Source organism: Polyodon spathula, chromosome 15, assembly GCF_017654505.1.
Source record: "Polyodon spathula isolate WHYD16114869_AA chromosome 15, ASM1765450v1, whole genome shotgun sequence".
Taxonomy (NCBI): domain Eukaryota; kingdom Metazoa; phylum Chordata; class Actinopteri; order Acipenseriformes; family Polyodontidae; genus Polyodon; species Polyodon spathula.
The window spans coordinates 13,043,988-13,060,162 of record NC_054548.1 but is presented as its reverse complement, the minus strand read 5'-3'; the positions used below and the strand labels follow the sequence as shown (position 1 = coordinate 13,060,162).

Here is a 16,175-nt window from a genome sequence, read left to right as displayed (position 1 = left end):
CTGTCCCAGGCAGACATGATTCTATCAGCTCAAGTGTATGTATGGAAAATGACAGTGAGTGGGGCTGAGACCATAAGCGCCGAGTTAGTGGGGGCTGATGTAACTTAAAAAAAGGATGGTGAGTAAGTAGATTCAAGAAAATGCACAGAGTCCTTTTCTTCAATCAGTTGTTAGGTTTATTGAAATATGCAGGGAGTCTGGTCCCAGGTACAGGACAAACAGATTACTCGTTCTTACAATTTTTGCATGACATTAAATACCCTTTTGTATAGATGGTCCACCTCCTCTTCTCTGATATTTAACCAATTGCAAAGGTACAACACATTATTCTGTTACCATTTATTTAATTTAGTGTGTGTGTGTGTGTGTGTGTGTGTGTGTGTGTGTGTGTGTGTGTAGTCTAGTGTGACGACCTCTGAGCTCAGTGCATTCTTCAGACCCCTGGTGCCCAAAAGGTCCATACATCTGGTTTTTGTCATCTTCCTTGTTCCTATTTCTCCGTATCGCTTGAGACCCTTTGAGTCCAGTGGCATTATCTCTTATACTCCTTGAGAACCTCTGGGTCCAACTGCAGTCCCTGGGAGCCTTTTAGCCCCTTTATGCTTTGCATTCCAAAAGTCTTAGAGTCTGGCTCCTTTTGGTCCACAGCATTGTTATCTTGTTAGCTTGCAGTCAATACTGGGCAAGAAGCTTGTAGACACAAGGTCTCTATCAATTGTTAGCAGTACATGTAATTTGAACCAAACAGTCTGCTATCTGCGATATTAGTCTCTTTTCAGAAAAGAACACCAGTATAGCTCTGCCAGTCCACCTGCCTAGCAAACTGTTAATCAATTCTCTATCCATGTTTTCCAACAGGGGCAAAGGGGCATTTGCCCCTCCAATATTTATTTTAACGGGGCACATCCCCCCAAAGTATGTACATGGCGTACATGCTACTCTACTAATAGTTGTATAAACACATTGATACCATAAACTACTATGAAGGCACACAACAGCGTGGGTAGCGTGATCATGCGATTATTTCAAATGAAAAACATTATCCAGTGAAGAGCCATATGCGAGGAGTAGACTACAGCATAGTTCAGCGATCTATTTTAAAGTTAGTTCAAAGTTTCCTTAATTAAAACTAAAATAAATAACTTAATTTAAATATAATCCAGAAGATGGATAACGCGTGAATCTTGGCGAAAAGCTAACGACTCGAATGAACCAGGTCAGTCTCTTCCATGCACTGGCGTTAATATTTCTGCAAAGTTCGAGTATTTAAAAACAATATTGAAAATACTGCTGCCGCTACCTCAGTTATTTGTAAATTCTGTTCTTTTTACATTTTCAACTAATTCTGCTGTTCTGTAAGGATTTTCTTTAACCTGTAGATGGTGGTAATAACATATTTGGTGGAATGGATGGACTAATTTAAAAGACCACCTTCAGCTTTTACAAGAGATCCACATGGTTGCATCCTATCATAAATAGACATGGTGTCGATAAAAATAATTGTCATATTTTGACTGGGTTTTAATGTTTCATTACTGTTATTTAGTGTATTTTATGATTGTTAGACTGTATCCTACGTGCGTTTTTAGGTAACCGGTTTCACTCAAAAACAGAGCGACATTTTATTATCCTCTGAAAACTTGATTTGCGATTTATTTTTTATTGCGATTGTGGTCCAGTGGTTAAATAAAGGGGGGGGTGTTCCGGGTTCAATCCCAGCTCAGCCACTGACTCACTGCGTGTGACCCTGAGCAAGTCACTTAACTTCATTGTGCTCCGGCCTTCGGGTGAGATGTAAAACAACCGAGGTCCTATCGTAAGTGACTCTGCAGCAGCAGTTGTGATGCATAGTTCACCCCCGAGTCTCTGTAAATCCCTTTGGATGAAAGTGTCTGCTAGGTTGTTTTCAACTCTGGTCCTCGGGACCCCTGTGTTTGCTGGTTTTCACTCCAACTGAGCTCTCAATTACTTAATTGAATTGATAATTTGCTTAATTAGACCTTTTTAGTTGTTTTTCAGTTTCAAATTTCAATTTGGCTACAACATTTTCAAAGTAACTTGAGCTGATATACGATTAAAAAGGTCTAAGCAAATAATCATTCCAATGAAGGGTCTAGTTAATTGAGGGCTCAGTTGGAATGAAAGCCAGCAGACACACTGAGTCTCCAGGACCGGGGTTGAAAACCACCGTGCTAAATGACTAAAATAATAAACAATAATTTACATTTAAGTTACTTGGTTTTTTTGACAGCATAACTGTAAGGAATGCTGTGGATTATAACTGTTTTGAAGTTGACCTTTTTCATTTTGGTTTGTTATATTGAGTATTTACGCTACGCTAGGGATAAGGAAAGTTAAACAGTTCATGATAAGCTGGCGCCTCTGGTTGGGACGGTATAGTTAAGGGGAGTGCTGCATTCTTGTACTGCATACTTCAACTATAACTTTAAAGCTCTATTATTTTAGACACTGTCTTACTTCACTCTTTATTTCTGTATGTTATAATAATACACGTCATGTGAAATTATTTTAAGTTAGCCTTTCAGCAATGAAGAGTGAGGCACAGGTGTCAATTAATTGTCTCTAACTCAATGCGAGTACACTGGCCAATTTCTTTGCTAGAGAACTAGCAGAATCACTAGTTTTCTATCTGTATCTGACTACGTGTTTTAGTTAGGGGAGAATACATCTCATCTCATTAAAATATGGTTGCAGCTAGTTTACAAACCTTGATATTTCACTGCGCAGGGGAAACGTTGTTGTAAGGCAAATACATTGATTGTGCATCTTTTTTACTCCTGTACTGAAAAAGCTCTTCGCCTTTTGAACTGTCTCTGTGTATCACTTTTACTGCCCACTTATGTCACACATTGGTACAATGTTGAAATAAAACCTTAAACACAAATGACATAGACATAATAAAAAAAATCCCCAAAGTTCATTATTCGCCATTATCTACATACATCAAAGAATATAGCGCTGCATAAAAATCAATTGGGCATTTGATACCCCGGTGTGAATGGAGTGTAAACCACAATGCAAAAGAGCCGGGCTCGTGGCTTTAGAGCTTTTAACTTGTGTGGCCCTGTGTATCACACAGCCGCGTTACACTGTAATAAAATAAGCAGTTTCGAAGTGTACAAACTGTAACGTGCATAGGTTATATTTAAATGTTTAAGCAAGGGGTAGAAGTTGAAATAATTAGAAACTTTAAACAACACTGATTGTTAAACTAAACATCATCAGCAGTTACAATGGAGGGTATCTAAATAAATGTAAATGTACTTATTTTTTTATTTACACGTCCGGAATTATGTTAACTCGATGTTTTATAAATTTAAAAATAACATCTTTGTTTAATGTGCTTAAAATAGTGTTATATTCATATGAGTAAACAACATGTTTGTGCATGTCTTGGTCTATAAAAAAAAAAACTCGTTTAGCTGTTTTATTATAGCCCGTTAATACATTTACTGATTATAATGCCTATACTTTATATTCGATCAGCGTATCGACTGCAAGTAGGCAACAGCGTAATTAGACAAACTAACCTAATTTCATGCCCTGTGCATTGTAAATTAAACTACCTTGCTTGCTAAAAGCAATCTGATCTGCTCACAGAAACATCAATTCACTGTAAATCAGCTTCTTTATCAGCATAAATGCTGGGGTGGGAGGTCCTGAAAAAGAGCACGTGGTACGCTTGCTGTATGGGTTAAATTACCTCACTGCAGATATACTGCACCCCTCAGAATATGTTAACAGTACAGACACATTAAGTAGGTACTGTCACACAACATACAAATAATAACCTTAAGGTATAACAAAGGGTTGTTGTTTAACACGCCAATTCATAAGCTGACGTTCAGTAGGTAAAACATTCGAATTCAGCTACAAGATTAAATATACCTGCCCGCCTATTTACACACAACTACATCCCAACTCAAGTCACTTCCGTTCCCTGTGCACCATAAAGCGCATGTGCAGAATCAATCGATTTAATAAACAGAGCCAACCTCTTAAAGAGAACGTTATCGTTTTTTTGGAAATCTGTTAACTACTCTGAAGTGGAGTATAGAGTTAAAAAAATAATAATAACAACAATCCCCAATATTCAGAATTTTACCGTAATTTGAATTTATTAAGTATATGACTGGCCTGAACACAGCGACTAAGTAGCTCAGTTTTCTTTAACTGTTTTCTTTGGACTTAATTTTTATTTAGTTTTACATTGTGACACTATATATATATATATATATATCATATATATATATATATATATATATATATATATATATATAATACTGTGCCGTCCAAAACAAAACCATTTATTTTAAAACTGACTGGCAGTATACCGTATAGGAAACTGTCAATTCGGCCGGCAGAGTACACGAGCTTTTTGGTTGATACAGACAGAATCTTGTAAAGAAGACGACTGAAATGTAATTTCGAAGTGTTACGAATGTCAAAAATGGAACGATATGTTGAGAGGACAGATAAGGACGTACACAAGAAGACATTCTAGCAACTACAATTCTTATTGCAACAGACTAGATTCCCAAGTTCGACCCTTTTGTAGTAAAACGGACATTAGGTTTTGCAACATTCCAGTCATTTGCAACCCTACAAAATATTCGAACGTGATCCAACTGCCATGCATCCCGATTTGTTTTTGTCACAGCTAAAGTAGAGGGGCTTTTGTAGCTTCTGGTGCGTCTGCTCTAAATCGAGGAAGTGCTTATCAGGTGACGGGGTCATGTGATCTAGTGGTGCTGCAAGCAGTCAACAGCTTTAGTTTCTAGGAAAGTAATACATAATACAGAAATTTGAGCTCGTCTCGAAAAACCGTGTGTGTGCGCGGGTGTTCGCTGGGAAAGGCACCGAGAAGAAATCAACATGCAAAACGTCATCAATTCGGTCAAAGGGACAGCTCTAGGAGTGGCTGAGTTCCTGACACCAGTACTGAAGGTAAATGGCAGTAGTCGGGGTGTAGGCAAAGAAGGAGGTGGTGCAACGCTGTTGCTCACACTATACAGCTCACAATCCGAAACACGTTTCTCTTTCGTTTTTACGTGATTCATAAAACGCAGTGTATTTTTTGCTACACCGTGATGAGTATCTCAGCAGTCGATCAAAATCCATTAAACTTTGGTACAACTTTATTTGTTGTAAGTCCAAAGCCAGTGTTTTTGGTTCTACGGTACTGTGTTTCTCTGATGACGAAATCAATCTATAACGTAACAACGCAACATTTAAAGTTGTCGCACAACAATACAATCAATAATAATAACGATGATAATAATAAACTGCTCGTTGTTGTATTTCCTAAGCATTCAAAAACCACAAAACGTTTTTTGTTTGTTTGTTTGTTTGTTTTGGAAATATTAACTCGCTAACACTGGCATATCAGAATACAAGACACATAACGTCATAAAGACGATGGCTAAGTTACTGTAGTACACTGACAGGATTTATTACAATAATCATACGGGGTACATTTTTATGAAGTTATTTCCACTTCCAGTTTGAGATTTACTCGAGATTGATATGAGATTAACTCATAGGCGTTACTTTTTGTCCAACAAACAAACCTATATTATTAAAATACTGCTGCTAAATTAAGTTTACAGAGAAGTCTAGATTAACTTGTCACCTAGTGGAAGTTTAACGGCAGTTAAAAGGAGGTTGAGCCGACCGTTAATAAACCTTACAGTTTAAACCGTACAGTGTTAATGGTGTTTTTTCATGTTTTAATGTAATACCAATGCACCAAATAAAAATATATATATATATATATATATATATATATATATATATATATATATATATATATATATTTTTTTTTTTTTTTTCTTTTCATTATAATTCAGAGAATCCAATGTGTTAGGGAATGGGTATTTTTTTTAACTGATAGTGCACAACCGCTGTATAAGTGGAGGGTGCTGGGTATATATGTTTGTACATGGAACACCTTTGCTTACAAATGGTAAATGTTTGTTGGTAAGTGCTTTGTACAAATTCAAACATGCTGTGTTTGACATGGGAGGTATTGAGGAAACCTAAATGTATTGTGGTCACTTAATGCAAACAATCAGGTTTCAGAGCAGACAGCCTGGTGCTTCCAGAATCTTGTCTGAGCAAGGACTATTGTCTTAAAACAACATTTTCTCTGCATCAAAAAACAGGGACTTGCAAAATATTCTCCTGACAATTTTATATATATATTTTTTCCCCCCTTAGGAATCAAAATTCAAAGAAACTGGTGTGATCACCCCAGAAGAGGTAAGTCCATGGCAGCTACAATGATAACAAGAGAATGTGTTTACTTCTTTTTAATCTTCACCTGCTTCTGGAAAGATCTTCAACAGTTATAATTGACAGCATTTAAGGAATCCTGACAATTTCTCTCACTAGGCAGGATCGAATGATTTTAAGTGACAATTAAAAGTTGGCTATATTTTGAATTCTGCTGTATTATTGCTGAAAATGCTGCTAAGGGTAACATAAGCTATATAAATGGGTTGGGGAAACCTTGGTATATATGGACAGTTTATCTGTCATACAGGTGATTTCAATATCTCATTGAATTTGATCTGAAACCCCTGATCTTGTAGACTTGTACATAGTACGTATACTAAATGCCTTGTCTCATGAGAGTTAAGCTTATTTCACGGTTTCCTTTCTTTCAGTTTGTGGCTGCTGGAGATCATCTGGTCCATCACTGCCCGACTTGGCAATGGTGAGTCTCTAAAGGAAAAGGGAAGTGAAACAAAGAAAAGGGAATCAAATCGTTTTGAAATCTGAATGACCCTAAGTTCATTCGTGAGAGACTGTTGCAGATTGTGACTAGACATCCTGTCAAATAACTGGATAATTGAACAAACTGAGCAAAATATATTGTTAAAGAAACAGAATGAAAGCCATCAGGATAGGAGGGGAAGAGACTAAAAAGTCTCATCACTATTACATCTTTGTTCTGTGTACACATGGAGGTTTAGATTGGGTATTATTCCCAGAAATCATTCAGTAGTTAATTAATTTGTAATGTATTTTTATTTTAGGGCCTCTGGAGAAGAGGCAAAGGTAAAGCCGTATTTACCAAAGGACAAGCAATTCCTGCTGACTCGCAATGGTAAGAAATATAACATCTGCAGTAATAGGATTGCTCTGTAGCTTGTGTTCTTTCAGGAAGTAATGTAGCATTTTGCAACAAGCTGCTGCTACTTTTTTATTTTTACCGTGCATGCCTAATTTAGCGTGCATACATCAGTGAGTAATGAACTGAGTGACTTTGCAATTGCTTTGCTACTTTCTATCAACACTTGCATGGGTAAAGCAACACAGATCTTTTGTTCAGCAGTTTCACATGTGCTGCTGCTGGTGTTCCTCCAGGGCACATGCTAATGCTGACTGTTTTGGCAGGGCAACTTCTCGAACTTCGCAGAGTTCACACAAACTCTTTTGAAATTTCTAAAAACTTTAAAGGGTACCTCAACACTACATGAAAGAAAAAATGTAAACTATCCCACCTTGCAGTTCCTAATGTATTTGGTCATTGTATAATAATCTGTATGTGCCCAAACATCTGCATAATGCCACGCTGCTATGTTTAAAATCACTGTTCTCAAATATCTCTTCTGAGACAAAAAACATGACTTCCACATGTACCCTCACATGTACTCTGAAACATACCGGCGCATGTACAATAAAGCATTGTATAAGCTGTATTACCTCTGTGTGGAAACGCACCAGTCTGTGTGACAGACATGGTCCGTCTGATTTTCCATAAGGAAGGAACTTGTACCTGATTTCGTTTTGTGTAGTAGACATCTTTCACACTGTACATGTTTCCTTCACATGTTGTATTTTGATGTATTTAGTATGATTAATGTTGCTGAGGAAATTTTAAATTTTTAAACTGTTATTGACACAACTTCAGTATTTAACAAAAGCGCACATGATGCATAATTTACTGTACAGCGTAAGGTTCCATTATAATAATGTTCGTGGTTCCAGTTCAGCCTGTAAATCCCTGCAGCTTGTGGCAGTAGAGTGGTACATTTTTCTTTCTGTTTGTAGATTTTTACTTGCCATTATAACTGTGTCTGTTTGGGTTTTTTTGTTGTTTCTGTATACCAGAAGGTGTCTAATAACAAAAACACCCAAACAGACACAGTTACAATGGCAAACAGTATTGCCAAGTCAAATCGGCACTGCCTTTCAAAACAAGCCCAACCCATTTCAGAGGGAGGAGAGTGGGGGTGTTTATACAAATGTATTTATTTATTTATTTTAGTAGTTCTAGTTTTTCTTAGTTGAACTGGTGGGGATAGGGTGATTCTAAAATTCTAATGACATGCATATACGTTGACACCAGTCAGTCACGCCACCCGCAACTCTCAAGAAATTAAAGCAACGTTTTAATTATTTATTACAAGCGGACTTGGCAATTGTGATGGCAAGCAAAAATCTACAAATGGAAAGAGAAACATACTGTTCGTTCCACTGCCATATCGAAGTTGTGTCATTTCTGTTTAAATTCAAATTTTCCTCAGCAACACAGTGTGACTGTACACAGGGAACAGCCGAAATAATACCGGACAATATTGCATCAGATTGTTCAGAAACTGATAAGGAGATGGAATTTATGGCCAAATTCGACTTTCCCGGTGTGTAGGTGATTGTGCCTGTGTCGTGTCAGGAAATGCTCTTGGGTTCTTTTCCCCACAACCACTTACACAACACAGACGTTTTTTATTTTTTATTTATTGAATGCAACATTAATCATAATACATCAAAGTACAACGTGCGAAGGAACGTTTCAGACCACATGTGAGGGTACATGCAGAAGTCATGCTTTTTGGCTCAGAAGAGATGCTCGAGAACAGTGACTTTGGACATTAGCAGCGTGGCATTATGCAGATGTTTGGATGCATACAGATTATTATACAATGGCGAAATACATTCGGAACAGCAAGGTGGGCTAGTTTATGTTATCTTTCATGTAGTGCTGATGTACCCTTTTAATAAAAAATTGTAACCGAAGGGGATATTAAAAGTATGTTTAAACTTTAATTGTCATGTAATTAGTGAGTGACGAATACACTGTTTGAAAGGTCTCGTTTGTACTCTGTATACTTGTTTTATTTTGCAGTATACATGAGAGTTCACCAGCAGTATTATGAAGCACCCTTCCAAGATCCATTCCTTTAGTCTTAGATTAACAGCTCTCTGCTTTGTTGTTCAGTCACTAATAAGCTGAAAATTTAAAGTTTACATCTTTTATGTGAAACTGACAATATCATACTGGACTTCTCGAAGTGCAAAATCGATCTCAGGTGATTTTTTACTTGGAATACTTGCTTTGAATGAATAGCAGTCACTGTATATTACACACCAATGCAGTGGGTTCAGATACAAAGTCAAACTAAAAAAATATCCTGATTTGTTATTACAATCCAGGTCACAGATGAAGCCACACAATAATAACTGGTGCCTCTGACAGTGCTGCTATTAAAACTCCTCTCTCTCTCTCTCTCTCTCTCTCTCTCTCTCTCTCTCTCTCTCTCCCCCCCTCCCCTCCTCCTCCTCCAGTGCCATGCTACAAACGGTGTAAACAAATGGAGTACTTGGATGAGCAAGAGGCTATCATAGAAGAAGATGATGGAGACGGAGGTTGGGTGGACACGTATCACAATTCAGGTGAGAAACTTAGCTTTTCATTTATTATTATTATTATTATTATTATTATTTATATTTTAATTGATTTAGGACTAAGTATACTGTATTGTTTAAAAGTTATGGTTAAGAAGTAAATATCATAATGATTTGCAGAAACCTGGTTAACCTGTTTACAACTTCTGTTTTCTTGAGATGTTTTTCTGCTTGATAAAGTTCTACATCTTATTTTTTTCTCCCTTTTTTTAACCCCCCCTCCCCAGGGGTAACGGGGGTGATGGAAGCAGTTCAAGAGATCACCTTGGACAGTAAGGTAAGTGGCTACCTAGATTTGTAAATGCTTAAGTATCAAGAGAAAGTGAATTGGTTCACTTGTACCGTTAAAATGTAACGTTTAAAATGTACCGTTTTCAATTTGAAAGTCTGCCTGTTTGTCGACCGCCTCATTTAGTGAAGTTGTGTATTTTAAAAGGACAATATGAATCTCAAGACTCACTCGGTAGCGTGTGCAGAGGAGGATGAGGATGATGATGAAGAGGGAGAAGCTGCTGACATGGAAGGTGTGTGTGAGTGTGAGACAGGCACGGCTGCTTGTGTCTTTGTGTATATATGGTATTATTCTGTTTTTATGTACAGTGATTGTTAGCTTACTCTACAGTATGTAGTGTATTTAAGCATTCCCATGAACGGAGCTTTTATTTTTTTAAATCATCTAAACCTTTCATCGCCTCCACATTGATTTAATGTGACTACCATACCAAGGTCATATGACTTTTAAAGTTTATCTGGTACAGTCACGATATACTGGTATAGGGTTACCTCTTAGGGCCAATATCACGAATATTGCTCCTTCCATAGTAAATGTATTACATGGGTAACTTGGTCAAGGTGGAAAATCAGGTCCATTGTCTTAATTTGGTACACCAGCTGTAATCTATGATTTTCTTACGGTAGCTAAGTGCCACATTGTGTTAACCTCTCACAGTGTAGAGTGCAGACCATACCCTTCAACAAGTGTCTTTACAGGTTGTACACAACTATTTTCTATGATTCTTTCCAACAATTTCCAGTGCTGTTATGCCCCAGGGATGCTTTGTTCTTGTTCAGTTATTTCTCTTGTCTATTAAATAATATGCTTGAGTCTGTTCCTTTTTTCAGTTCCATGTAATGCTTCAGGCAGTTCCTTGTTTGTGGCTCAATATCAGGAGCTTATTTAACAGCTTCTTGGTCCTCCTTTGTTATTTTTGCCCACCAGGTATCCATATTTGTTAAATGCGTATCCTAGGCTTTAATGACCGCATGTTCATGAGTAGCGAGTCTTTCTTGACTTTCATGACCAGTTGTTTATGGACACGGTACCAAATAATCATGCACAGAACATACATCCAGTCAATGCAACTGCTGTAACTTCTGCCCCCTGGTGGCTAAGGACCAACGTGCATGGTAAGTGCAGATGTTGACCAATCAGTGAGACAGGTAAGCTGGTCATTATTAAAGGTTATAGTTTGCCTTAAAATGTAAAATATAAGTTTAGATTATGTTGACTGATGGAATTGAAATTTAAGAAATGTCTTCATGACAACAAGCTTATATTATTCATTTGCAGAATATGAAGAAAGTGGGCTGTTGGAAACAGATGAGGTAAGTGGAATGATGTTGCCTGTGTTGATCAGGTGCAAGAACTGTTTTAGTCGGTAGCACAAAACCTTGATTACCCTCACTCGCTTTCTGTGTGAATAGAGCCCACCTGGGTTCCTTTAGACAGCATACAAAACAATTCTGAGGGTTAGATGGGGTCCCTTTTACCTGCAGGATAAACAGACCACATAAATGAAAACAAGTCTGTAAAACAAAAAGAACATGAAAACAGTAAGGGCTAAAGAAACTTGTTGAGACAAGTATCTTTAGCGTTTCTGTTCTTAAAATACCAACAGGTCACTGTTGTTGAGGACTGATTGTTAGTGGTTTTCTCAATAGGCAACGCTGGACACCAGTAAAATTATAGAAGCTAGCAAACCCAGAGCCGACGCTGGAGGGGAAGATGCCATTCTGCAGACTCGAACCTATGACCTTTATATCAACTATGACAAGTATTACCAGACTCCACGACTCTGGCTCTTTGGATATGACGAGGTAACTATTCTAGTGTGTTTAAAGTAATGGTATTGAATAGTGTTCCTACATATCTGTATGTGGCGGGGTCCCCTGCCCCTTGGGTATTTTGTGTTTTTATATGTAGGTGTGTAGTGCTGCACAAAGTGTGGGTTATGCAGCACAAGTGATTTTAAATGTATATTTGTATTTAGGCTTGGGGAGTGCACAAAGTAGTTATTGTAGACTGTACCGAGATTCAATTGAATGATTGATTAGCAATCGAGTCTTGGTACAGCTGCATAAAAGAGTCGGTGTGTTCAGAGTGGAGAGAGAGTCAGGAGGTAAAAATAATAAATGTAATAACAATTGCTACTCGTGCTGAAACGGCTCAGCATGGTACTTGTTTGTGTCATTGTTTTGGGTATGTCTGTTTGTTTTGGACAACGTGCCATTTTCTTTTGCAAAGTCTTTTGTTTTGTTCAATCTTTTTATTTATTAATAAAATTCATGCATCAGCGCTTTCATTACCACAGTCCTGAGTTACATCTTCATGGTCTGACCTCAACACAGGAGCCATTGTGTCACACTGTGATATATACACTTTAGTGTATAAAGCATTAGGAACACACTCCTAATATTGAGTTGCAATTGTCTTGCCCATTTACCCTTTGAATGGCACATATACACAATCCATGTCTTAATTGTGTCAAGGCTTAAAAATCCTTCTTTAACCTGTCTCCCCTTCATCTACACTGATTGAAGTGGATTTAACAGCTTACATCAGTAAGGGATCATAGCTTTCACCTAGATCCACTTCGTCAGTCTATTTCATGGAAAGAGCAGGTGTTCCTAATGTTTTGTTTACTCAGTGTGTGTGTGTGTGTGTGTGTGTGTGTGTGTGTGTATTCTTCATTATCATGGATGCAAAGGAATTATTGATCTTCAATCATTGTATTAAGTTGTATAAAATTAATACAGTATATAACACAACACAGTATATATACAATACTGGAATGTAGATTTTGATATAGATTTACGGTAAAAAAAATGAAGGGAACCCACTAACAGACCTGAGTTAATGTAATCAGGGCCACTTTTTCGAGATGCCTCGGGAGATGTAAAAATATCCCAAATATGCGGCTGTCCCAATTAAACGAGAGTTATTTGAAAGGGTCTTACCCACACTTGTGTTCATAATTTGTGACATGCACAAGAGAGAAGTATTGTTTACTTTTTTATTTCTAAATTAAAAGAAAAATAATGAAATCACATCTTATCACAAGGGGAGACACCTGCAATATTTTGACACATCATCTTTCTTTGTCACAGCGGAGACTCTGTCAAGAGTTCAACTTGGTTTACGCAAGCCGCAGTGTAATCACTTATTCACTGCACTGCATTATGCAAACCTGTCTTGCTCTGAAAGGTGATCTCCATTCATCATTTGAAAGTACCGTATCCCAATTAAACTAAGTGACATCACAATAAAGAGCACTGGGAAGAGCCGTCTCCCAGTACTCTCCCAGTGCTCCCAGTCCTGTCCAATTTAAGCAGAAATCCTGATTTAAGTGGTGCCGCCTGTATATGAGAAAAGATAACTACTCATTCATAATTTTGAACACTCAAAGGCGAATCTTAAGATAAAAGTTGACAAACGTTTCTTTCACCAGGGAATAGCTACGTTTTTTCCCCTTGGAAAAACAAATCCCCCTCCTTCCTAGCTGCCTTCCATCCATGAAAGGTCCCTCAGAATGTCTTGTTCAGTTAAAGCAGCCCAGAGCAATGCAGCAATTTCCTTCGTTTCCCCATTCCTGCTCTGTGCAATAACGCACGTACACTTGCAGAAGGCGCTCTTCATTGTCTCTAACGAAGGGTTGGGTATTTTATTTCTTTCAGGATCGACAGCCTCTGACAGTGGATCAAATGTATGAAGACATTAGCCAGGACCATGTCAAGAAAACAGTGACAATTGAGAACCACCCTCATCTCCCCCCGCCGGCCATGTGTTCAGTACACCCGTGCAGGTACTCCCTGCAGGAAAAACACTGCGAAACTGCTTGAACAATTTTTAAACTCTGTCTGCCATTCAAGTATTTCAAATACACAAGTTTTTTTTTTTGTTTGTTTTGTTTTTTTTAAACTGCAGAGTTTAATGGCTTTTTTGTTAAATTTGTGACGTCAGAACTTTTTAATCGGCAACTAGGGTTCTACAGGCTCGGATAATGCCAGTGTCATTCTCAGAATTAAAGATTATTGTAAACACCATAACATTAAGGGGATATGAAGTAAATAAATACAATGTCCTTTGCCATGTAAGTAATCTTTTTTTTTTTTTTTCAGACATGCAGAAGTAATGAAAAAAATAATTGAGACAGTAGCAGAAGGAGGAGGAGAGCTTGGCGTTCATATGTATCCTTGTTTTTGATTAACTGCACCAGAACACAGGATGAAAATACACTTTAGGGTTAATTTAACTTTCTTAGTGCTATAATTCTTTGGCTGTTTTCAAGCAAAGAAAAACAAAGCACACACAGAACCTATAATTCGTGAAGCTTCCATTCAGGTGTGGCACTGCTTTGATATATCAATGAAATGTAATATGTTGTTTTTAATTTTTTAAGTTTCATGGCTGAGTAATTTTCATTTTATTTAATTTTTATTTCCTGAATCTTATTTTGGAATCTGCCTTGCATTCATTCAAACCCAACAGAAAAATGACGCGATGAATCAGACTGTTTACAAATTACACTGTGTTGCCAAGGAAACGCAGAGCTTGATCTAAGGAAAGTAGTTCTCAGAATTCAGCTGTTTTAATTTAGCATCAAAAGTATTTTCATTTCCATACATTGTCTGTGTTATATAAACAGAATACATTGTTCTGTGGTTATTTCGCTCGTGAGGTTGGCTGTAAACAACCTAGTCGCATGTTATACTGTATTCCATGAACGTGAACCTAAATCTGAAGTTACCATGTTTATATTTATTTATTTATTTATTTTTAAATTCCAGATGTCTTCAATGGAAACCTTTGGGAATAATGCTTATTTTTTTTCTTAACTCAAGATTATCAGGTACCTTCTCATTTTCTTGAAATTTGTGCAAGCTGTCATTCCAACTATAGAATATGACTACACAAGACACTTCACCATGTAAACCTGGCTGACTCCACAGACAACCCTGCAACACTTTCTGTCTCAGACATTGAAATGGGTGGGATTTTCATGGCTGGTGCTCCTGACACAGCAGATGGCTGAATTCGATTCCCATTAGACATTCTGTGCTTTGTTGGGAATCTTTGAGAAACACAGCATGGTGTTTGATTTCAGATGCAGTACTACAGTTTCTACACAGCTGTTTGTGCATTACTATCTCTGCCTTCAGAAACAATAATAACACATTGCCATTCTGGGGATCACCTTCTTTGGTGCTTTAAAGTAGGATAAACTTCCTTCTCTGTGTAGCTACTCCCATTCACCAATATACATACAAAAATATAGTACTTACATTTAGTAAACTTTAGGAATACACAAACCTAGTCAGAACTGGAAAAGGAACCACAACCTAAAAATAACTCCTAACAATATTCTTTTGTTTGTTTTTTTTAATCTGCCTTATTAAAGATTTAATAAGTAAGCACTTTTCTGTTTTTATTTTCATTTTTTTTTTTTTTTACCTCTTTTCTGTATTCATGAGGTCATTTCTAGGTTAAGAAAAAGCATATGAGCATATACATGTGTATCACTTATCTAAACAGTTCAGGACTGTGTAGTTTGTCTGAATTTGGTAACATTTACCCAGGAGAACTGCGGTTTATTTGCAGGTCAGTCTGTAGGGCACATCGTTTGATACAAAATATCAAGCTCCCCTGGTGTTAAGCACCTGTATCTTTTGTCAAGTAAGAGATGTTTTGATTTACCATGAAAGCTATAATGCAAAGAGAAAACCTAGAAGCAAAAGCAAGGATGCTATTCAACTCTTTAAAAGGGAAAAGCTGTTAAAGGAGCCCCCCCCCCCCCCCCCCAAACGACAAGCATTTTCTGATCCAAAGCTTTTTGTTTAGCTTTTTTTATTTATTTTTTTTAAATTCCAGGTCTAGTTTAATGATATAAACATTGGTGGCCCTAAATACAGCTGCCCTTTTCTGTTTATCATGATGGGAATTTTCTGCCCAGCTGTGTTCTATTGACCTTTGATTAAATATCATTTAAAAAAAATCATGAAAAGAGTGTGATGGAGCAGGTGTACATATTTTACGGTATCAAGAAGTAGATTGCTTTTCAAACATAATCTTATAATCTTTACCAGTATATCATCAAAGAATATATTTATTCCTGCATGTAAATTGTCAATTAACAATGCCGAACAATGTATTTATTTCTGCATACAGATTTTCCATTAACAAA

General features: G+C 37.2%; 1 protein-coding gene across 1 annotated transcript; it reads left to right on the top strand.

Moving 5' to 3' along the window:
- The first annotated feature begins 4,748 nt into the window (after window positions 1–4,748).
- LOC121328082 (ubiquitin-like-conjugating enzyme ATG3) lies at window positions 4,749–15,415 on the top strand. The gene is made up of 12 exons (XM_041272561.1): window positions 4,749–4,968; window positions 6,241–6,282; window positions 6,690–6,739; window positions 7,062–7,132; window positions 9,595–9,702; window positions 9,942–9,991; window positions 10,151–10,238; window positions 11,285–11,319; window positions 11,656–11,811; window positions 13,669–13,796; window positions 14,113–14,181; window positions 14,844–15,415. The coding sequence occupies exons 1-12, from the start codon at window positions 4,897–4,899 to the stop codon at window positions 14,923–14,925; spliced, it is 951 nt and encodes a 316-aa protein (XP_041128495.1). The 5' UTR covers window positions 4,749–4,896; the 3' UTR covers window positions 14,926–15,415.
- The last annotated feature ends 760 nt before the right edge of the window (window positions 15,416–16,175 follow it).

What these genes read in the sequence shown, in the direction of transcription:
- LOC121328082 (XM_041272561.1), top strand. Translation starts at nt 4,897, where the DNA reads ATGCAAAACGTCATCAATTCGGTCAAAGGGACAGCTCTAGGAGTGGCT. An exon ending in TCCTGACACCAGTACTGAAG is followed by an intron (nt 4,969 to 6,240) that starts GTAAATGGCAGT and finishes TTCCCCCCTTAG; the next exon opens with GAATCAAAATTCAAAGAAAC. An exon ending in GGAGAGCTTGGCGTTCATAT is followed by an intron (nt 14,182 to 14,843) that starts GTATCCTTGTTT and finishes CAAGATTATCAG; the next exon opens with GTACCTTCTCATTTTCTTGA.